This window comes from Typopeltis vanoorti, chromosome 6 (assembly GCF_054136105.1).
Source record: "Typopeltis vanoorti isolate ZY-2024b chromosome 6, IOZ_Tvanoo_1.0, whole genome shotgun sequence".
NCBI classification, from domain to species: Eukaryota; Metazoa; Arthropoda; class Arachnida; order Uropygi; family Thelyphonidae; genus Typopeltis; species Typopeltis vanoorti.
In genome coordinates, this window is record NC_143554.1 from 44,115,832 (window position 1) to 44,140,964 (window position 25,133).

Genomic DNA, 25,133 nt, shown 5'->3' on the forward strand with positions numbered 1-25,133 from the left:
TGAACTAGAGGGCATTATTAACAAATGAACTACAGGGGCCTTCCTTTCATTACAGTTAAAATTAAAATCTTGTAGTGAGCAATAAGTCTTTCAATTTTCAATGATTAGGTATATCACATATGCAGATAGCATATGTGACATACTTGCATTACACTGCACCACTTAGTGTTTACTGTTCTTATTACTGGATATAGGAGAAATTATTGCTACAGAATTATTCTAATTACCCCATATACATTTCTAACTAATAAAATTATATCATACTGAATCCAAGCTATTAATACATGAAAGTCATACATAGTACTAAGGTTGGGTTTCTAATTTTCTGACTAGGCAATAAGTACTAATTTAATAAGCCGAAAGGCTTATTAAATTAGTACTTATTGCACTTATCAAAAAAGTATTTATTAGTACTTATTAAACAAAGTATTTATTTTTCGGCATGAAACTCTATGGATTTCGATCCGAGTTTTGTACCCGGCTATAAAAACATAAAGGGATTTACCATCCCCCTTTCTATTAGGCAATAAGTGTTTTATTTTGTTTTCATGAAAAATAATGCAAAATAAAAATCTTACCTGATTAAAACCTCTTTCACATACATCACACTTATAAGGCCTTTCTCCTGTATGAGTATATACATGATTTCTCAAATTGCCTTTTTGATGAAAAGCTTTATTACAATAAGGGCACTTATGCTGTTTATTATCAGAATGAGTTCTTCGATGAGCAATCAGGGTGGAAGACCTATTGAAAGACTTATTGCATGCTACACAAACAAAGGGACGCATTCCTGTGTGCACCACTTTGTGTCTACACAAAGTACTAGCTTGGCGAAAAGCTTTCCCACATACATCACATTTGAAAGCTCTTTCATTAGTATGGACAGGAAGGTGTCGTACCAAAGTATATTGCTGCTTGAATTGTTTACCACATTCTCCACATTCCCATACTGCCTGTTTATTCTGAAATATATATATATAAATAGAAGTTATTTCTTGAAGATAAAATATTATTAATATTAGGCGAATTAACTTGAACAAAGGAGCTAAGTCACAATGAAAACAGAACTACTGCAATTACAACTGGCTTAAAAAAGAAACTATACTGTTACCAAAATAAAAAAAAATTATTTAAAAAAGAAAACTAATTACTCGAAGGATAGATATTTTAAGTTAGCTTTATCATTATTATACCATTTTAAACTTAGTGCAAAGCTCTTTAAACTTTATTTTAGCCTAAAAATCCAAAATTATTCCTTTTTATATGTTGATTTGACTTTTTGTATAAATTTTAAATCCTTCAAATTGTTTTCTGTTTATGTATTACTGGAAATTATCAGATTACCTTTGATCACTCACAACCTATAAAGATGAAAGTTCTTTCTTTCTTAATCTGTCCCTCTTACCTTTATAGTGTCAAGGATTTCTATTCCTTATAACCGCAACTGTTACACAAAGGTAAAGTGGTTGGCCCTATGCCTCCTGGTGTATCCCATGTCTGTAGAAGCATTATGTTCTCAAGGCTAGTTTGCCTGCTTGCAGGAGGAAAAACCCCAGATAAACTGGGGAGAAAAACCATGCAGTCCACACCCAAGACCGGCTCACTTGGCTTATCTGAGGAAGATCCTAAGCTCTTCATCTCAGCAACAGGAATTGAACCCAGGCCACTCTTTTCCCAGGCATGTGGTTGCGAAGTGCATAGCCACTCAGCTAACCACATGGACTTGAAACATTCCCAATGAAAAAAAAAAATTTCCTGCAGGATGTAATGAAATGGAAAAAAAAAAAAAAAATGTCCGCACGGTTAGCCTAGTGGCTATGCGCTTCGCAACCATATGCCTGGGGAAGGAGTGTCCTAGGTTCGATTAGCGTCAGTGACGTGAGGAGCTGAAGGATCTTCCTCAGCCATAGCCAAGTTAGCCAGTCTTGGGCGTGGACAGCAGGGTTTTTTCCTCAGTTTATTCTAGGGTTTTTCATCCCGCAAAGCAGGCAAACTGGCCTTGAGAACTTAACACTACAGGCCATAGGATATACCGGGGCATAGGGCTGACCACCTTATCCTGTAAACGGATTGAGGTCCGATGATCAATGGACCCTCGACACCGCAAGGTAAAAGAGGGTATAAAGAAGATGAGATGAGATATATATATGCATGAAGCATACATAGCCAGTAATTAGCAAACCCTGTCCACATAATTCTTTGCAGACGATTCCCTGAGAGAAAATTCTTAGCAAGAAAATTGAAATGATCATGCAATGATGCACATATATGACAAACAAATGCAAAATGAGAAATATTTTAGAAAATAGTTTTTTTGCTGTATTTCTGTATTATTTCAGTAGAGTATATTTCATCATCATCATCAAATTCCTGCCATGTACCCTCAAGGGGTGTACAGGATATGACAGTACTACATGAAAAAATTACATCATTACTAACTTCCTATCTACAATTTTCCTCCAAATCAGTCTGTTACTTGTCAAGACTCCAACATTATCAGATCTTAAATTTCTATCGTCTAAGGCACTTTGTACCGTATCAATCCACCTATATCTTGGTCTTCCTCTGGGTCGTTTTCCTGCCAACCTGGCAGAGAACACTTGTTTTGCTAATCTTTCCTCTCCCATTCTATTTAAGTGACCATACCATCTGAGATTAGCTCTGCTAACGCATTCCTGGATGCTGACAATGTCAAGTTCTTTCCTAATATCCTCATTTTTAATATGATATTGCCATTGATGCCATCTGTTCACACCTCTAATCTTTCTCAGGACTCTCATATCTGCGGTCTCTAGTCTTTGGTCAAGTGTTTTACTTCTGACCCAGCTCTCAGATCCATAAGTTAAAATTGGTTTGAACACAGTCTTGTATACAGCTAATTTAGTGTTCCGACTAATTTCTTTCTTATTCCATATGAATTTATTCAATTGACTTCCCACCATACCAGCTTTGCTGATTCTGTTGTCTATTTCTATATTTAATTTACCATCTTCAGTAAAAATTGTGCCTAAGTAGCTGAAATGTTTTACTTGTTCCACAGGTTCTCCATTCACAACACAGTTGACATTTTCAAAGATTCTGCCTATTTTCATTGTCTTTGTCTTTTTATTGCTGACCTTCATACCATATCTATTACAACAGCTATTCAATTTAGTCAGAGAATCTTGCAGATTTGTAGCGGATTTATTTAGAAGTATAACATCATCCGCATAAAGCAAAGAGCTGACATTAACATCTCCAATTTTGATATCAGGTTTAATACCACATTCCTTCATAATGTGATCCATATAGATAATGAATAACAGAGGGGATAATGTACATCCTTGTCTCACACCAGATTTAACATTAAACCATCTTCCTGTACTTCCTTCAATTCTAACTGCTGACTCACAACTCAAATAAAGACTAAGTATTGCTTGATATAATGCCCCATTGACACCATATAACTGCAGCGTATTGAATAGCTTCTCTCTTGGCACCTTGTCATATGCCTTTTGCAGATCGACAAAACTTAAATACAGATCTTTGTTATATTCCCATGCTTTCTCGACTATTTGTCGTAAAGTGAAGATCTGATCCTGACAGCCTCTATTTGGCCTGAATCCAGCTTGTTCTTCACCAAGCTTTTCTTCCACAATTCTTCTCAACCGTTTCTCAAGTATACTTGCATAGATCTTGCCAGGAACACTCAGTAGGGAAATACCTCTGTAATTCTCACATTCAGTTTTATTTCCCTTTTTATATATAGGTACTATGAGAGCTCTACTCCAATCATCGGGAATTCGTCCCTCTGTCCAGGCTTTCTGAACTATGCAGTGCAGCCACTGTAAGACTCTTATACCACCATACTTCAGCATTTCTGGTCGAATATCATCTAGTCCTGCTGCCTTTCCACATTTCAAACCTTTGATGGCTTTTTCTACTTCAAGTATGGATATGTATTCCTGATTGCATGCCTGGTCAGTGTTTTTTACCACTGTGCTGTCATCACTGCTTGTTTCATTTAGCAGTTTTTCAAAGTAATTACTCCATACTTCAAGGATATCTTTTTCTCCTGTTTTCATTTCACCTTTATCATCTCTAATTCCTTTTACAGCACTCTTTCCTCCATTCCTAAGCTTCTTCAACAACCTCCAGAATATTTTGCCACCTTCTTGATATTTATTTTCTATATTCTTGCCAAAGTCCTCCCATGACTTTTGTTTAGCTAGTTTTACACACTGTTTAGCTTTCTTACATTTGTCTCTGTATTCTGTAAGAGTAAAAGCTGACTTATTTGCCAGGAACTTTTGATATGCTTTCTTCTTTTCCTTCACTACCTCTTTAACTTCCTGTGTCCACCAGGGAGTTCTGATTTTTTTATCCTTGCACACAACCTCACCACATGCCTCTCTGGCAGAATCAATCAATGTTTCCTTCAGAGTTTGCCACTGAATCTCCAAGGTTTGATTCCTGTTCTCAAACTCTTTCATTTTCTTTTCAATAATATTTCTGTATTTTAGTCTACAGTTCACATCTGAGAGCTGCTCAACTTTTATTCGCTTTAAAACTTTCTTACATGTTATTCTTTTCAATATGAAATTCAATTTTATCCTGCTCAAGACTAAATAGTGATCACTTCCAATTTCAAATCCTCTGTACACTCTGGTGTCCTGCACCAGGGAGAAAACATCACTATCAACAATAACATAGTCAATGAGACTTTTCTTATTCCTAGCCTCTTCTCTCCATGTGAATTTGTGCACATTTTTATGTTGGAACATGGTGTTAGTAATAACCAGTCCATGTCCTGAGCAGAAATCCAACAGATATTTGCCATTATTATTAGCTTTGCTCTTTTCTCCAAATTTTCCCAAAATATTTTTGTATGTCTCACAATCATTTCCTACTCTACTATTTAGATCCCCAACAAGGACCAACTTTTCCTTTTTCATTGTGTCAGTTGCTTTTTCTAAAGCCTCAAAAAATTCCTCCACTTCTACCTTAGTAGAACCTTCTGTGGGACCATAGGCACAAATAAGTCTCATTGTCCAGTTCCCCATTCTCATATTTGCCCACATTACTCTACTTGAGACTGACTGCCATTCAAGAAGATTAGCCTCGTATTTTGTGTTGAATACTATGGCTACTCCTTCTTTTCCTTGATTGTCATTGCCTGAATATAACATTTTGTATTTATTGCTCAGAAAGATCTCACCAGTTTTGATCTTTTTTGTTTCAGTCACCCCTATTATGTCGATCTGGTACTTATCTAATTCCTCAGCTAGCTCCATTTCTTTGCCATTCAGGCTTCTTACGTTGATAGTACCGATCTTTAACTCTGGTGATGTTGAGTTGGGGTTTGTTTTCGGATTTGTTCCAGTAGCTGACTTTTCGCTGTTCGCCCTGGTTCCCTGGCGAAAACAACGGGGGCCTTGTTTAACCGGGCGACGCCCCAGCCGGCATGAAATTTTGTCATGTTGTACCATCATTTTTTATTTTGGTTTAACCAATAAGAATACAATTTGGTCGGCTAAATCCCAAATTGCCAGCCCATCCTCGTTCGTTCAGTATCAAAGTAGATACCCAACAGGGTGCACCACGAGAAGGTGAGGATTGGACATTAGGTCAGAAGCCCTGGTCGGTTCTCCGCATTCCTTTAAAGGCTATGTGGAGGTCTCCTCTCAGTTATACAGCTTTGACCCTTAAGCACCCCTAGAGTATATTTAGATTTTTATAATTTTTTTTAAATTCATTATAAATTGAAATTAGTATTTTCTATTTTACTGATCAGTGAGTTCCCTAATTTATTATTCATTTTCTAAAATGTTAATCCTTACTTAGACACTACAGGCTCTGCAGATGATATATTAATTTTTTTTTTTTTTTTTACAACACTGATAGTGTGGTTAGGGAGTAAGCCAGTGGCATAGCAAGGGGAGGGTGGACACTTTGAACCTTTTTGAACTTTTGCAGTTAATTCTAAAATACAGTCTTGAGAACTCAGTTCCAAATATTGTAATACTACTGCTAATTTTCCTCACAACTGCTGTAAGTGTTGCTAGTTGTGAGAGGAGTTTTTATAAATAAAAGAGATTAAGAATTACCTACATCTATGAAATAGACTTCGCCAATGTCATCGACGATTTTGCTAACAGAAAAGCAAGAAAAATAACGTTTTAGAATGTTGAAATTAAAGTTTTACTTCAAAACTAAACATAGTGTTTTAATTTATTTCCCTATACATCTGATTGATGCCCCACTCAACACACACCAAAAATTATATTTTTGGTGTGTGTTGAGTGGGGTGGCAATCTCAAGGACTGCCCCGGGCGGCAACAGCTCCAGCTACACCACTGGAGTAAGCACACCAAATTTAAGAATGTTTATTTTTGTAACCTTTCACTATTTTTCTGCACACTTAAGTCACTCATCTAGATGTGATATTATTATCTATCACACCTAATTTAGAATATGGTGCGCTTTTGATCTTGCATAGTAAAGAGATTTTTTTAAGACTATTATTGTTTTTACAGAGCTTGTTCATCAAGACTGCATGCACACTTTTGAATAATTATATTGAAGAAAATGAATGATCATAATTGCATAAATTCTTTTGTGATATCAGTTTAAGGCAAAATTCCCATCAGCAGCGGAAATACTAGTATTTTATGAAATGAAATGAAATTTTAAGTCTGCACAGTTAGCCGAGTGGCTATGAGCTTCGCAACCACATGCCTGGGAAAGGAGTGTCCTGGGTTTGATTCCCATTGCTGACGTGAAAAGCTTAGGATCTTTCTCAGACATAGCCAAGTTAGCCAGTCTTCGGCATGGACTGCAGGGTTTTTCTCCGCAGTTTATCTGGGGTATTTCCTCCCGCAAGCAGGCAAACGAGCCTTAAAAACATAACACTTCTACAGACATAGGATACACTGGGAGGCATACGGACAACCACCTTATCCTCGTATAACACTTGAAGTTATAAGGAACAGAAACCCTCGACATCGTAAAGGTAAAAGAGGGAAAAACTAAGAAAGAAAGAAAAGAAATTTTAAAATTGATATTTGATAATATCTATCTTCTTGACTGAAAAAAAAAAAAAAATTATATTGTTGTCTGCTTCCAAAGTGAAATACGCAGTTAATTTTCTTGTGAAAATTAAATAACTATGTGGTTAGAGAGTATGTACATTAAACACTAGTCAAGTACTTAGCTAACATTTCCAACTATACATATTTATAAATACAGTTAATTTTTAACTATTCACAAGAAAATTAATTAACTACATATTTCATTTTGGGAGCATGCACCTATACAGTTTTTTTTTTTTTTTTTTTCAGTGAAGGTGACAAATATTATCAAATATCAATTTTTAAATTTCTTCATTTCATAAAATACTGGTATTAGGAAATAAGGTGCAGAAGACTAGTATTTCAGCCACAGATGGGAATTTTGGATTAAGCTGATTTATATAACGAAGGGATTTATGTAATTTTACCATAATTTTCTTTAATATAATTACTCAGAAGTGCACAAGTAGTCTTGAACTAGCCATGTAAAACAATAACAGCCTTCAAAATCTTTTTTACTATGAAAAAAAAAATGGTCAGTTCCAAAATACATGGGTATCCTATAATTGAAAGCACCTCATATTTTGAATTAATTCAGTACAAAATAATATCACATCTGGATGAGTGTCTCAAAAGTGCAGAAAAATACTGCACTTTTGAGACACACGAGGTTACAAAAAATAAACATTTTTAAATTTGGTGTCCTTACTCCTTAACCACACTATCACAGTTTTGTAAAAAAAATTAATATCCATCAGGACTGTACAAGGATAGTTATGAGGATCGGCTGAGAGAATGTGGACTGCAGAGTTTGGTGGATAGAAGAAGGAGAGGTGATATGATTGAGACTTTTAAACTGTTGAGAGGTGGTTACAGGGTTGACACTGGGGAGTTCTTTCGCTTGGTTGATCAGCGGGAAGGAGTGATGACAAGAGGCCATCCCTGGAAGTTACGAAAGGAAACTGTGAGCAAGAGGGTAAGGAGTGGTTTCTTTGTGTGGAGGGTGGTTGAGCCGTGGAATGCATTGCCTGATGGAGTGGTGGGAGTGAGAACGGTCAGTGGGTTTAAGGAGTGGTATGATAAACTTTGTGTTTCTCAGGGGGGGACTTCCCCTCGATGAGTCTTGACAGACTTTATGTCTTAGAAAGGACCTCCCTCGATGAGTCTTTTGACTCCTTGGAGGCCTGAATAATAATAATAATAATAATAATAATCTACATCTCAAAGCTTTCAAACATAGTTTTTGAGATGAAAACTGCAGTTTTATTGTAAACAATTTTAAGTGATACCAAGTATATTTAAAGTATGATGAATGGTACTATAGATTCAATGGAAATTAGGCACAGTATGGAGGAATGAAATAAAATTATAATTTAATGCTTCCAATATTTCATCTATCACAGATATGTCACTATGGTTACAATATCAAACTGTAGTATGTCCATAGCAGGTCCATAGGGACCACTACAAATTTGATGCCAGTTGACTAGTGGAACTTGCAGGCCTTTTTTTTTCCAGGAGGTTTGCAAATTATTCAATCTTTGGCACAAGGTTAAATAATCTTCTGCCAAATTGAATTCAATCTTTCCTCCCAGAAACTCAGGATTTTAATACCACAACTCAGGATAACTAGAATTTACACTATTTCAGACAGTAATACTAGTTAGGATTTAGGATCATGAGAAAGCAGCAGCTATCTCCATGACCTCGTGGTTTCCACTATCCAAAAATTAGTACTAGAGGAGCTCTTCTGCTCCCATTGAGGAATCAAAATATGCTTTATCTACTGCTTTAGCATACACACAGGCAACTTGGGAAATGAATATGATTAAACTTACTACCGTACTGGCTTTGATTATGTATATACATCTATAATTACATAAATAAGAAGTATCCATTGAATCAATATAACCTTTGGATATTATAGAAATAATATGAATACAAAGCATATATTTTTCATATATTTCATCCATGTGGCTGTTTGGGTGGTTAAATCTGAAGTTCCTCAATTAAAGCTGGTAACTATGGTTGTTGGGTTAGAGGTCTAAAAATTATGGTTTTCCATATCTTGGGAAAGCAATAACAGCAGTAACTTGATGTAGGATTTGAAAGTTGTGTAGAGATTGCATTTTTTTAATGTACTGGTCATTTTTGTAAGGTGTCCTGAATACAGGAAATTGTAATGACATAATTATAATCTGTATGCTGCAGATTAGTGTGGATTTAGTATTCTGTTAAAATGTTGGATAGTAGTTATTACAGCAGTGTAATGAATAGTTGCAATCATATTTAAAGAATATCTGGCTACAACAGCATTAAAACTTATTAGCTAGTGTTTATATGATACTTAGGAAAAGGGAGGTTAGTCTGACTGGATTTACAGCCAAACTAAGGCTAAGGAGGCCAGCATATTATGTCTGTAAAATGCACATGTACGTTTACTTACACTAGTTTCCATAAAGTAAGGAACAAAGAGATATCATGATCAACTCTGGGGGGGGGGGGGGGGGATGAAGTCAGGTACCTTATGTAAAAGTGTTGCTGAGTCTGGTTACAATATACAAATGAGTGGCATTAGCAGTGGTATATACAAGTGAGCCATGGTAATAAAAGTGGGAGTTTTGGACTGGTTTTCCATTTCATGTATAGAGTGAGAAGAAGACATTTTGTGATAGCAAAATTCTTGGATATGGCTGCAAGACATCATTTAACTAATGACTTCAAGTGGTGAGTCATTGTAACATTAATTACAGCCCAGTCAAAGAAAGTCAGGTGGATGTAGCCAGATAGTTGCATGAGAGTTGTTCCATGCTTCACAACTGTGAAACCAATATCAACAGGAATTAACAACATTCTGGAGACACAGAAGGAAGGCCATAGGCTACAACTGCAGTGGGTGACTGATATCTCTGATTATCTCCTTGCCATAACAGAAGTGCTATCCCAAATCATCTATGATTTGACCTCACATTGGCTACAGAAACATTAGTATTTGTTTCGACCGTACACAGAAGACAACTAGTAGTCTCCATGTCCCTATCCCTCCACTATCCTCATCTGTAAACAATACCGACCAATGGGGGGGGGGGGGTCAGTACTGTTTACAAATGAGTCCTGATTTGAATTAAATGCAATACCAGGTGTGCTCTTATCTGGAGAGAACCAGAGACATTATCATCTCCCTCTAATATCCATGAAAGGGACACTCATGGTGAAGGTAGGGTGATGGTTTGGGGGAGGCATCTTGTAGGCACATTAACCTGTATGTGCTTCCTAGAAGAACCACGAATACTGCACCTTACAGAGACGAGGTCCAATCGAGATGAGGTGCAAACTCAATGAGGACAATATCTTCAAAAAGAGACTATCACATGTATGGATTGACCAGCCAGATCTCTTGAACTTAATCCTATTCAGCATGTCTGGGATGCTCCAGCCAGCATTTCCCAAACTTTTCCTATGATGGAACACTTCACAAATCCTGAAATTTTAACAGAACATCTTGGTTAGAGTTGAGTATCATTGGTCTCGTATTCAATGTAAAACTAAGTGCACACTATCGCCGAAGCAGACTGTATCACATCGCAAAAATGTGACAGCACATACTACAGGCATGCCGGACCACAGCGCATCCCATTGACCTTGCTTGTGATCGCATGTTTCCTAGAATAGATACCTCCGTACTTCACTCAAACTCAGAGGTGTTGACAACTGTGGGTGGCTGAGTCAAGGCCAGCACACGATGGCCTTAATAGCACAATCCACATGCAGAATGAGGACCTCCTGATTTTCAAACATGTTTGAACTTGTCACAGCATTTAAAACCATTCCAGGCTCATATTAATTTTGATAATTTTTCACAGAACGCTTATTCACTTTCCACGGAACACAGTTTGGGAAATGCTCTAGACAGATGTGTTGCTGCTCTCAACCTCCCCCCCCCCCAAATAAACCTGATGGACTTAAGAGCTTTGCTGGAGCAATAACTCTTATTATCAACTAAGCCCTTGGACACCGTAATAAATGGCATGAAAGATTGTTGTGAGTCTATACTGCTGTGAGGGGTGACCACATTCCACTTTGACAATCTCATTTTGACCTCTTGTTTTTGACCAGTGTCTTCACATACCATTACCCTTTGTTAATAAATTAAACTATTCATTTACAATTTTTGCAGGTGTTTCTTTCACATCTCCTATCATACTGCTTTTCATCGAATTGTATAAAAATTCATAATACAGTTTTTGAGCTATTGTGACTTTTTTCCTTCATTCCTTAATTTATGGAAACTAGTGTATTTGGTGGGATGAAAAATTCAAGTCTCCTAACTGACCTTCAGATGAAAAGCTCTAATAAAGGTTCTTCATATTCCAGATTGGATTCGAATTTAGGTATTTTCAACCGAAGGGCATTGTCAAAACCAACTGAGCTATGAGTAGGGGTGTGGGTGTGGGATTTTTTGTGTATACATCTATCTTTTTTTTGAGATAGGTTTCTGTATACTGTGAAAGAGTGTCATAGAGAGACGTGTTATTAAAGTATCTAGAAAGAGCAGACTATTAGTTTATTTTTATATAGCAAATTAGATTATAAGACATTGGAAGGAGAATTTATATATATATATATATATATATATATATATATATTAGTATATGATAAAATTATCTCCGACATGTCCTATACAGAACTGATTAAAATTTTATGTTTGTTTTGAAGTATTCTAATTCCCCCCCCTCTGCACCACAACCACTTATAGTAACTGAATTATCAATATCTACTTTCTTCTAATGCATAGCTGCATAGTTCAGAAGGCCTGGACAGAGGGATGAATTCCCAATGATTGGAGTAGAGCTCTCATAGTACCCATATATAAAAAGGGAAATAAAACTGAATGCGATAATTACAGAGGTATTTCCCTACTGAGTGTTCCTGGCAAGATCTATGCAAGTATACTTGAGAAATGGTTGAGAAGAATTGTGGAAGAAAAGCTTGGTGAAGAACAAGCTGGATTCAGGCCAAATAGAGGCTGTCAGGATCAGATCTTCACTTTACGACAAATAGTCGAGAAAGCATGGGAATATGACAAAGATCTGTATTTAAGTTTTGTCGATCTGGAAAAGGCATATGACAAGGTGCCAAGAGAGAAGCTATTCAATACGCTACAGTTATATGGTGTCAATGGGGCATTATATCAAGCAATACTTAGTCTTTATTTGAGTTGTAAGTCAGCAGTTAGAATTGAAGGAAGTACAGGAAGATGGTTTAATGTTAAATCTGGTATGAGACAAGGATGCACATTATTCCTTCTGTTATTCATTATCTATATGGATCACATTATGAAGGAAAATGGTATTAAACATGATATCAAAATTGGAGATGTTAATGTCAGCTCTTTGCTTTATATGGACGATGTTATACTTCTAAATAAATCCGCTACAAGTCTGCAAGATTCCATGACTAAATTGAATAACTGTTATAATAGATATGTTATGAAGGTCAGCAATAAAGAGACAATGAAAATAGGTAGAATCATTGAAAATGTCAACTGCATTGTGAATGGAGAACCTGTGGAACAAGTAAAACATTTCAGCTATTTAGGCATGATTTTTAGTGAAGATGGTAAATTAAATATGGAAATAGACAACAGAATCAGCAAAGCTGGTCTGGTAGGAAGTCAATTTATTCAATTGACTTCCTACCAGACCATTTAGTGTTCTGACTAATTTCTCTCTTTCAATTGACTAGAAGTCAACTGAAAGAGAGAAATTAGTCAGAACACTAAATTAGCTGTATACAAGATAGTGTTCAAACCAGTTTTAACTTCTGAGAGCTGGGTCAGAAGTAAAACACTTGACCGCAGATATGAGAGTCCTGAGAAAGATTCGAGGCATGAACAGATGGCATCAATGGCAATATCATATTAAAAACGAGGATACTAGGAAACTACTTGACATTGTCAGCATCCAGGAATGTATTAGCAGAGCTAATCTCAGGTGGTATGGTCACTTAGAATGGGTGGGAAAGATTAGCAAAACAAGTGTTCTCTGCCAGGTTGGCAGGAAAACAACCCAGAGGAAAACCAAGATATAGGTGGATTGATACGGTACAAAGTGCCTTAGATGACAGAAATATAAGATCTGATAATGTTGGGGTCTTGACAAGTAACAGACTGATTTGGAGGAAAATTATAGATAGGAAGTTAGTAATGATGTAAATTTTTCATGTAGTAGTACTGTCATATCCTGTACACCCCTTGAGGGTACATGGCAGGAATTTGATGATGATGATGAGAAATTACATTCTTGGTTCAATCCTTTACACTTTTGCAAGTGTAAGCAAACAATGTTTACACAAGAAGCAGCATCTTCACAACTCTGCTACTTATATATAGAAGCTAATGACTTCACATCAAATGCCTTAGTATCCCATAATGCAAAGCTCGCACCCTTTCAGATGTGGAAAGGCCACTACCTAATAGTGGCCTTTCCCATAATTCATAGTATTATACACATGCTTATGCAAAGGGCATATGCTTTGCATAATGGATACTAAGGCAACTGATGTGAAGTCATTAACCTCTATATACAAGTAGCGCAGTTGTGAAGATACTTTGCACACAAAGATTGTTTGCTTTACTTGAATAAAGGATTAAACCAAGAATATAATTTCTTGGCATCTTTGTAGTATAATCAAGTGAAAAAAATCTTCAATAGATATCACGGAATATCAATGTGTAGATCATTCAATGTGTTACTAACAGTGTTAATAATCTGTTATAAAATTGTGTGTTATACTTTATTTAAAGTAAAGAGACAATAGGGTAAGGAGTACGCAAGATGGCGGAAGATGAATACCGGCATGGTGGTTGTTGTTGCGAAGAATGTTTTTGATTTCAGTGGTGATTAGTGAGTTTTAGATTTTGTGATTCTTCTTTGATAGCAGAATACAAGGAAAGACTTTGACTTTTGATGCAATGTTCCGGCCCTAGTCTGTTCTCTTCGCCATTATAAATATTTCTCAGAATTTCTGCTGGCAGGTCTCAAGACCTGCGGGATTTCTACTTGCGCTCATACGCAATTCCCCAATCACCACCTACTAGATTTAACAACGAACAGAACAGATATGGATAACTTTAATGATCTTCTAGAGCATCTAAACAAACATCAAGCACTAAAACTATTTAAATTATTACTTAAAAAATTCGATACGGAATGGCCAGGTTTCCTAAACCTGTACACTCAACCAGAAAAACCTGAAGATATCGAGGAAGAAGTTGAAGAGATCAACAACACATCCATCTCCCTACCTGAGAGCCACAGTCAGACAGACTTCACAGAAGAACACATGAATAAAAGACGCAGAACCGAGGATGATCATATGGAAAACGAAACACCCTCACAAACAGTGCCAGAAAAAAAGGAAAAGGTCCCCCCCCCTGGTAATTCTCCGTGAAAAAGAAAAATGGACCACAGTTGCAAGAAACCTGAGAGAACATAACATTGACTACTCCTGGACCAGACACACCAACGGAGTAAAAATGCAACCAACAACAGTCACAGACTACAGAGGGATAACAAAAATGATGGATAACAACAAACTACAGTACCACACCTTCGCACTAAGCAGCAAAAGAAATCTCAAGGTTGTACTGCGAGGTGTCACTGAAGGCATTACCTCCGAGGAGATCGCGGCAGACCTCACCCAGCAGGGCCTAACACTAATCAAAGTCAGCCGGATGATTAGATCCGATAAACAACCAATGCCATTAGTATTAGTTGAGATCCAGAACATGCAAAGATGAATTTACGACATAACTGTGGTCTGTGGACTTAAGATAACAACAGAACCACTTAGGAAAAGGGCATCAGCAGGGCAATGCCATCGTTGCCAAAAGTTTGGCCATGCCGAAAGACTATGTAAAGCCGAGTTCAGATATCTGAAGTGTGGTGAGAAACATCAAACCATTACATGTTCAAAACCAAGATCCACACCAGCCAAATGTGCCAACTGTGGAGGTCCCCACCCAGCAAACTACAAAGGATGCAACCACCACCCCAGAAATCAAGGAAATACAAGACCCGTCCAACCTCCCCCAATCTGGACCACTCAAAGCATCTCAGCTGCACAGTCATCAAACCAACAAAATCTTATCCACAAAAGTCAGGAAAGGGCTCAACCTCCCACCAAGACCTATGCAGAAGCAGCCCACCCAAAGGACACAATGCAGAGCAATCAAATAGGCTCCAACATCACAGCAATACTGACTGCCTCGCTAGCCACTATGCTGTAGGAATTCAGCAGAACAAACCCAACTCCATCCTCCACAAATAGATTCCTGCAAGGAACCCATTCCATACTGACAGCACTCAACAATGAATAAAACAAAAGTAAAACCCAACTCGCTTCTAATTGCAGCCTGAAATGCCAACAGCCTCACCAACAAGACACTAGAACTACAGGAATTCACACAAAGACACAACCTGGACATAATGCTGATCAACGAGACCCACCTAAGACCTGCCAACAATCCAAAAGTGAGAGGATACACAACATACTGAACGGATAGACTCAGCACCAGAGGGGGAGGCACTGCCATCTACATCAAACCTTACCTCCACCACAATGACATATCCAACCCACAGACTACCAACCTGGAGACTACAGGAATACAAGTCCACACAAACAATGCTGGAAGCCTCAAGATATATGCTGCCTACAACTCACCAAGCAACCCTCTATTGCAGGGGTGGCCAACCTTTTATAGTTCATGCGTCAATTTTTTCATTTTTTAGTTAAGATGTGCCATACAAAACTTATACCACTTTTCAGCGCTTTTAAAATATGGTAATATGGATATATTTAACAGTTATACATAAAATGATTTATTATATATATGGTAATATAGACACTTATACCAGTTTTAAATAAAAGGATTTCATATAAAGACAAGATAAACATTAATTATTTTATTGACTTTTGAAATTGCTTTGCTTTTGCTAAGCTTGTAATGTTTGGAGTTAAATCAGTTACAGAAAGCATCAAATAGTTTTTCAAATTTAAATCAGTCAGTCGTGACCGTAATTTGTTCTTAATCATTTTCATTGATGAAAATGCTTGTTTGCATCTGTATGTAGTTCCAAAATGACAGATATGACTCTGAGCAAATTTTCTCAGTTCTGGAAAATTTTCACAGGGCAACGATCACCAGAAATTAATTATATCAGAAGTATCTGGGAGTGATGGAAGTTCATTAAATTTCATTTTCAATAAAGAATTGGTTCTGAGATCAATAAGTTCCATTTGTATGTTACTAGGCATCATCAAGATTTTTTGTTCAATAAGTGAAAAGGGATTTAAAATGCAAGTATGCAGTCTCCTTCTTTGGCAAAGTCGCTAAAACGAATGTTAAAGGACTCTTGTAATAATCTGAGTTTCTCAGTATATTCTGTAAAGTTGCCATTATTTTCAACAGATTCATTATGTTCTTTTAAATGTGGAAATAGACTTAAATCCCTGTTTTCTAACTGGGAGATGAACAGTTTTAATTTTATTTTGAATACACTGATGTCATTTACTAAGCTAGGAAACAATTTGTTCTTGCCCTGCAGTTTCAAATTTAGATAACTGAGATGGCTGGTAACATCAACTAAAAATGCTAAATCAAATAGCCATTTCTCATCACACAATGGGGCTTTTTTCCTCATGCAGCTCATCCTTCTCTTCCAGAAAATTACGAACACTTTCTTTCAGCTTCCAAAATCTACTGAGAACTTGTCCTTTAGAAAGCCAGCGCACCTCACAATGAAGGATGAGATCACCATATTCCATATCTAGCAGTTCACAATATTCTCTGAATTCTCTTCTGTTTAACCCTCTTGCTCTAATTTTATTCACACACTTTACAACTGGTATCATAACATGCCTCAAATTTAGAGTTTTTCCACACAGAGATTCTTCATGTATAATACAGTGATACTTTAGAAGAGAACGACCTAAAAACCTTTCAAGTAAAGTTACAGTCCCAGAAACTCTACCTATCATTGACGGCACTCCATTAGTGCACACACTGATGAGCTTACTAGAATCTAGTTGTTGATTTTCTAGACATGACTTTACTTTGTCAAATATGTCTGACCCTCTGGTTTTTCCATGAAGTGACCAATAAGTTCTTCAAAGATGTTAAAATTACCATCAATTCCTCTTATAAAAATGCTTAATTGGGCTACATCACATATGTCAGCGGATTCGTCCAAGGCTAAAGAAAAGAAAGAACAAGCATGAACATGGTCTTTCAATTGCTCAGTAACATCATGGGAAAGTTCTTCGATGCATCTTGTAATTGTCTGCTTGGACAGAGCAATTTAGTTTACTTTTCTTACAACATTCTTATCACCAAGACATTTTGCAAATTTTTCGAGACAGGGCTTAACAACTTCCTCTCCATCAGAGAAAGGTTTGTGTTTTTTAGCCAACACAAAGGCAATTTCATAAGATGCCTCCAGCATTGCCACACTTTCATAACTTCGTTTCACAAATATATTTTGTCTCTTTTTTATTTCTTCCTTTTTCTTAACCACCTATTCTTTCCGCAACTCTGACCGAGGAACTAACTTCAGTTTTTCTTCTAATTCAGCTTGACATTTTTTATAGTGTCTGTTAAGATCATGTCTTGTATTATCTGAGAGAGTGCTTAAATAAGAACTAATTTTCCCACAGTTCATTAAACTGGCATTTGCTATCACCTTCTGCTTTTCTTCTGCTCATTTTCTTTTGCAAAGTAATGGGTAACTGACTGTAACAAAAAATATTTCAAAAAGTAAAGCTTATTATTAAATAATTTATTTAAATTATTTTATGGTTTTAAACATTATGAACATTCAAAAACAGTTCTACAAGTTTAAGATAAGATTCCTGTTTTCATGAATGCCTAATGCAGTTCTATAAGTTTAAAAATATTTTATATATATTTTTTCACAGAGTGTTTTCGTCTCTCTCTTGTAATATATTATGTCCAATGAAATACGAGATTGTTTCCTGGCATAAAACAGTCAATCAGCTGGCAATTACACACACAACCCAAACGTCCTCATTACGAAAGCTTTGCTGATGATCAGTTAAATTTTAGGAATAAATCTACTATACGTAAATAAAAAGGAAAGATATTGTATTAAAAAAAAACAAAAACACACACACACATACAAATACACTGAATAATTGCAGGTTTCAGTATCAGCAAATTAAGGGAGCGGGCAAGAACTTGACATACGCGTTCAAAATGAACAAAAATATTTTTAAATTTACAGAACTATATTAAGCCTTCATGAAAACAGATATCTTATCTTAAACTTAAAGAACAGTTAATAAAAACATATAAGTTCGAAAACACAGAACTGTTCACTGACATCGAATCAGAAGTTCATCGAACGTTATGACGAGAGTCAGCTGTAAACTGATTGAGTAACTGGTGATGCATGTCAGCATTTGCCGGTGCCTGTTGCTTCAAGATCAAACAAGTATAATAAGTGCGCACTCTAGAATTCAGTGGTAGGTTAATTGTGTGTTTTTATATATATATATATAAATCATATATAAATCATATACAACATTTTTTTAAATTTTTCTCTGGGGTTCAGTGCGCCACTTCTAATCATGCAATGTGCCACTTTTTGGCACATGCGCCATAGGTTGGCCACCCCTGCTCTACTGACAGCAGACCTGGATGCTGTCCTTGGCACCACAGACCCCACCATCATAGCAGGAGACTTGAACGCCAAACACACAGCATGGTTCAGCACCACCACCAACAGAAGTGGACGCATACTACACAACTACTCAACACTTAACTCAGTTGTGATAGCAGGACCCACTGAGCACACTCATTACAGCCCTCATGGCAGATCAGATGTACTTGACATAGCTATCCTTAGAAACATCAGTTATCAATACCAACTGGAGACAATCAATGAACTATCATCTAACCACAACCCAATCCTGATCAAACTTGGCACGTAAGACCAACTGCCCCCCCCCCCCCCAGCACACCTTCATATCATGGGATAGGCTAGCCAAAATCCTACCAGAATACATTGGCCCTGTACCCATCATCCACAAAAAAGAAGAAATAGATAAAGCAGTAAGCAATCTAACAAACCAAATCAAAAAAGCACTAGAAGCAGTCACCAAAACCAATCACCCAACCAGATGGCTCCAAGAAAACATCATGGACCTCATCAGAACAAAAAACAAAGCCAGGAAAAGATACCACAACACAAGAGTCCCACAGGACAAGAAAACACTGAACAACTTGAACAACCAAGTCAGAAAAGCACTTCAAAACCACAGGAATCAGGATTGGGACAATAAACTGTCATCACTCAACCCAGAAGATCACACAATATGGAAATTTCTGAAGATCCTGCGCACCAAACACAACCCTCTACCCCCCCCCCATGCAAACTGCACATGGAATGGCGCATGCTGATAAAGAAAAAGCAGAAGCAATAGCAGAAAACCTAGTAAAACAATGCAGCCCATCATATGACAACATAAACATCACCCACATATATAAAGTCCACAGCAGATCAAGCTTACCTTAAGACAGACCTCAGACAAACCAGACAGCATCATCCCCCCTACTCCAATGGAAATAACCAACATCATAAAACATCTAAACAACAAAAAAGCTCCAGGTCCAGATGGAATTACAAACAGAATCATCAAACTACTTCCTCGAAAGGCTATTGTACACCTGGTTAACATAACCAATGCAATACTGAGGATACAACACTTCCCCTCTGCATGGAAAACAGCCGACATCATACCAATAAAAAAGCCAGGAAACAATCCACAACTCCCGCAAAGCTACCATCCAATAAGCCTGCTTTCCAACCTAGGAAAGCTTGCTGAAAAAATCATCCTCTCAAGACTACAAAAAAAATCAGATCAATTAGGAATAATTCCAAATGAACAATTTGACTTCCGCCGTGTACACAGCACAGTGCAACAAATACACTGATTAGTGGAGCATATCACTCAAGAATACAACTGGAACCTTCACACAGCTGCAATCTTTCTGGATATTGCCAAGGCCTTTAACAAGGTATCAAGGATTACTCTACAAACTCATTCAGGCCAACATTCCAACAAACCTTACCTAACTAATAAAATCATACCTTACTGACAGATCCACGCAGATAAAAATAAATGGCACCATCTCAACTAGGCGCCAAATCCCGGCAGGAGTACCACAGGGATCCCTGTTGGCTCCTTTACTTTTCACAATCTACGTGGCTGACATTCCACAGAATCTGAGGACTACCATCACAGCCCTATATGCTGATAATGACAAGATCTCTCGGCCCGCACCTGGCAATCAGTTGTCTCCAGGACACCATTACAAAGCTAGAGAAATGGTTCTCGGAATGGAGGATACAAGTAAACCCCATCAAAAGCTCAGCTATACTATTCACCAGACGCAAAGCCTTCATCCAAGATGACATTCAACTCCTCGGAAAAAAGATACCATGGCAGACAGAAACCATATACCTTTGAGTACAGCTAGACAAAAAGCTAAATTTCAACAGCCACATCAAATTCATAGGCACAAAGACATCTAGAACCATAGCCCAACTCTATCCCCTGATCAACCGCAACAGCAAATTGGATACACACAACAAGCTGCTACTATATCAGATGGTAATACGACCAGTAATCACATATGCATCCCCAGCATGGAGTCACACATCCATATCTAACATCCTGAAACTACAGAGGATACAAAACAAATGCTTGCGGATGATCTTAGATACCCCATGGTTCGTCAGAAACACGCAGATCCACAGAGAAACCGGAACCCCAGACATCCATTCTCTCCTTCATGACCATGCAGAAAAGTTCTTCAGCAAGGCACAGTCTCATCCCAACCCACTAATCAGACAAGCTTCCAGTTATAGTGAACATGACTATCACAAACATAAAAGACCCAAGGCAATCCTGCTCTCAGCAGAACAGAGCTAACTCCATAGTTCACAAAGTGTGAGCATAAGGCTCACAACCCCCCCCATCAAGCTTTTCGACACAGATACAGGGGAAAGCAAAAAGCAAAAAGTGCTTTTATGCTTCACCCAGCAAGCCAGTAATGTTGTTGTTGTAGAGCCAATAGGCTTCATTTCGGTGATGTAAAACTCTTATTCAGCACGAAACTCTTTGATTCCGATCTTTAAGTTTCTTATTCGGTTTTAAAACAATGTGGGATTTAATATCCCCTTAATTTAAATAATTGTGTGTTATACTTTTATATTTTTTGAGTTACTGTTTATTGTTACAATTTCAAAAAAGATTTAAATTATCTGTTAAATCAATAACCATGCCCAAAATAACATGTAAATTAAGTGAATCATTGAAGGAAGAATTTACTCTTTTTGAAAAACAGTCATAGAAATAATGAGATTGAAATAATTCAGTGCACCATATGTAATGCAAAGTTTTCTACTGGACATGAAGGACATTCTTATATTTTGCAAGATTAAGAACAACAAACAACAGCACAAAGGAAAAACTAATTATTTAAGACAATAATGTATGGGAAATGAAGAAGAAATTTTGCTTTTAACCACCTTACCGGCCGTTATGGATCAAATACGCATCCGCATACGCTTCGTATCCATCATATATTTCATTGTTATAACAATGGTATTACAATTTTAATAAGCACTTCGCATCCATGATAACGTGAACGTCTATAGACGTCTTGGCCGGTAGCGTGGTTAATGAAGCTACATTTGCCTATCACATAGCAAAATATAATCATGGTTTTCAATCTATGGATGGAACAACAACAACAGACCTCTGTAGCTCAGTAAGTACAGATGAAGGCCCTTTGGTTGGAAAGATATGGGGGTTTGAAGACATGGGATTCTTCATTCCCTCTCTAGGGAATGAAGAACCTCATAACGAGAAATATATAACTTTCCTATGCAAAAAGGCTTCAAAATTCTTTGCGAATCCACCCTAACCCACTAATCCATCAAGCAGTAGACTACAGTACACATGATCCTGCAAAACACAGGTGTCCGAAAACTATACTGAACAGATGAGTTTTTTAAAACTCACTGCCAGAAGCCCAAAAACGGGCAAGCCAAAGGCTCAATAATATTATTAGCTCATTATGATCTCACCAAGGGGTAGACTAAAACACATATCTCAGGACAAACAATCCAAAAAAAAAAAAAACCATACTGAACAAGTTCATGTTTTTTTCTTTAAGGGGAAAAGAAAAAAAATCACTGGTGGTCAATAGGCAATAATGAGCGAGCCAAGTGCTCAATAATATTCCTTAATCCAGAAACTTCGTTGCAAATCTGACAAAGGAATAAAGGACCACAGGTCTGCTCAATCCATCTTGCCAGAACAGTTAACAGATTTTGGCAGAATAAGTACTTTGTTTTTCACTTTGGTATTTTAATTTTATTTTACTGGTGCTAGTAGCAGTTCCCACCCCCCATCCACTAGGGCTAGATTTCTTAAGTGAATATTAAGATTGCTGGTAGTGCAGCTAAGAGATTACTTTTAGCTATATCACAGCTACCATTTTATAGTAGCTCAGCTACAGCATTTGCTGGTGGTGTAGAATTGTTTCTATACCACAGTATTATTTAATTTTCCATCTTACAACTGAAAGGTTTCTCTTATAATCAAACAGAGGTTTTAGTCTTCTTCCCCCTGAGATAAATGGTACCAATTCCTCCAAGGGTGCAAACTCTAAGAATTGAAATTCCAGGATGTAAAGAAGCGAGATAAGTTATTAAGGTTTTAAAAGAGATAGTTTGGGCTAGTAAGATTTATTCTTTCATGCTGTACAGCAGAGCAAAATATTTAATTGTAAGTAAAGAAATGGAAACTAGTAATAACTACTAGAAGGATTTACATTCCAAGGTAGCACAGGGAAGATAAGTTAAAACAGTAAAAATTGAGAAATTTTTAATGGAATGCATAGAAAACATTAATGAAATTCTTATCCAGACATTCTTGAAATGGGGTAAAATCAGTAACATACGAATGGGTATATCAGGAAAAAATCCAAACTCGTTTTCTGATAAGGTTTTCACCTTCTATGTTATGGGTCTTATGATCACTTGAGTGGCAAACTACCCCAAGGCTAAATGTTTTAACTGTATGTAGAATGGATATATCACTAATTAGTATCTCAAACCCTATCAGAAACGCAAAAGTTCTGAACATCGCATTACCACCTGTCATTTCAGAACTTTTATCAAAAGAGTGGGAGCACTGATAGACAGAGCACTGATTCCTCTCCAATATATAAACAACTTATTTATATATTGGAGAGGAATAAAGAAGAGTTCCCAGATCTCCCAATTCAGTCTAATAAAGACATTACTTTCAAACAAACTATACTTGGTAAAATCACAAAAAGTGTGCAATTAAATCAGCCAGAAATTAGTCCCAAAATTCTAGAACTGCAGGAGCCCCACTTTCCCAGTCAAATAAAGATGGAACAACACTGGTTGAAATTATCAATTATGAACATAGTATAACAACTAAACAGATACAAGAAGAAATGCAAACAAATGAGACCTTATACAAGAGAAACTTGAGAAGAAACAGAAAAGCAAGTAAGAGATCTGAAAGAACTTAATATACAGACAAAACTATCAAAGAGAAAAGATGAATTAATAAAAAAAAATTGGATAAACAAAAAAAAAAAAAATGAAACTAAAAAACGAAGCTAAATCTAAAACTAAAAAAATGTGAAGATGGAGAAGGTTGTGGATTTTCAAATGAAGATTCCTAAGGCTAGAAGAGTTTATGGACTATGAGGAACCATCTCATGCTAATAAAGGAAAAGTGAGAGATACAGTTAAAGAAAAAATAATAAAGTTCATTGATTCAAAGTTTTCTCAGCATGATTATCATCTACATCAGGTGTGGCCAAATTCTTTCTATACGAGGGCCAATATATGATGAGTGGTGGCATCACGGGCCGCACACTTTTAGACAAAACTTAAATAAAAATAAACTCTGCATTTTTTCAAGGCAATAGTTATATGTATTGAATTACTATATTTGTTAAATCATATTACTACTAGGAGAACAATATAAAATACTTGACTGATTTAAATATAAGTTGTTAAATCAAATTTAATTACATATTTCTGTTTTTTTTTTTTTTTTTTTTTAAACATGTAACACAACTTAATGAGAACACTGTGGGCGTTCATATGTGGCAACAAGTTCATCAAAAGTCGATTTTCAACGATGATGACAATATTCGTAACAAATCCTGAAGTTGGTCATCAGTCAGTTGGCTTCTTTGTGATGATTTAACCGCCCTCATAGTTGAGAAAGTGCATTCACATATGTATGTGCTTCCAAACATAGATGCAATTCTCAAACTGAAATCACTCAATGCAGGATATTTTTCCCTTGGTACCAGTTTCCAAAAGTCAATGTCTATCTCCACCCTTGACTGGAAAAAGGGATTACTTTGAAGGTCACACAACTCCAATTGAATATTGTCACGCTGCTCTGAAATGTCGCATTTCATTGGGTTGTTAATTAATGTCAGTTGTGGCCGCATGACACTGAAGTCAGAAAATCAATTAATTGCTCCAAAAGTTGGTCTAACATTGGCACAGAAAACTTTAAGTCAATGTCATAGCTCTCCTCCATCAACTTCCTGCAGGAAGGGAAATGTACCAAGTTTCCTCTGACTAGGGTGAATTTAAAAACCTTCAGTCGACTTATGAACCCAATTAGGGTCCAACTAAATCTGAGATGGTTTGGTTACGTCCATGTAACTTCACGTTGAGTTCATTCATGTGGTGTGTGATGTCTGTTAGAAAAGCGAGTAAGCTGTTAAAATGAAGATCACAGAGTCTTGTGATTAGTTCTTTGTTTGTTTTATTTCCTTTCTCAAAGCAAAACACCGTTTCAAACAGTTCCCTTTGCTTAGCCAATGTACTTCTGTGTACAACACTAAATCGTCATATTCTGCCTCCATTTCTGTTAGAAAAGAAAAAAACTTGCAGTATGTCAAGGCCCGATTTCCGCTCTTAATTA

At 36.8% G+C, this 25,133-nt stretch overlaps 1 protein-coding gene across 6 annotated transcripts in view; it reads right to left on the bottom strand.

The window, feature by feature from the left end:
* Positions 1–25,133, bottom strand: part of LOC150105413 (uncharacterized) — a 362,599-nt gene that overhangs the window by 28,820 nt on the left and 308,646 nt on the right. For 5 of the 6 annotated variants that reach the window (XM_090394785.1, XM_090394784.1, XM_090394783.1 and 2 more), the window contains one exon: positions 579–965. The exons of the other annotated variant lie outside the window; for it this stretch is intronic. In XM_090394785.1, the coding sequence (XP_090250911.1) occupies positions 579–965 (387 nt within the window). The remainder of the gene's footprint in view (positions 1–578; positions 966–25,133) is intronic. 6 annotated transcript variants of the gene reach the window in all.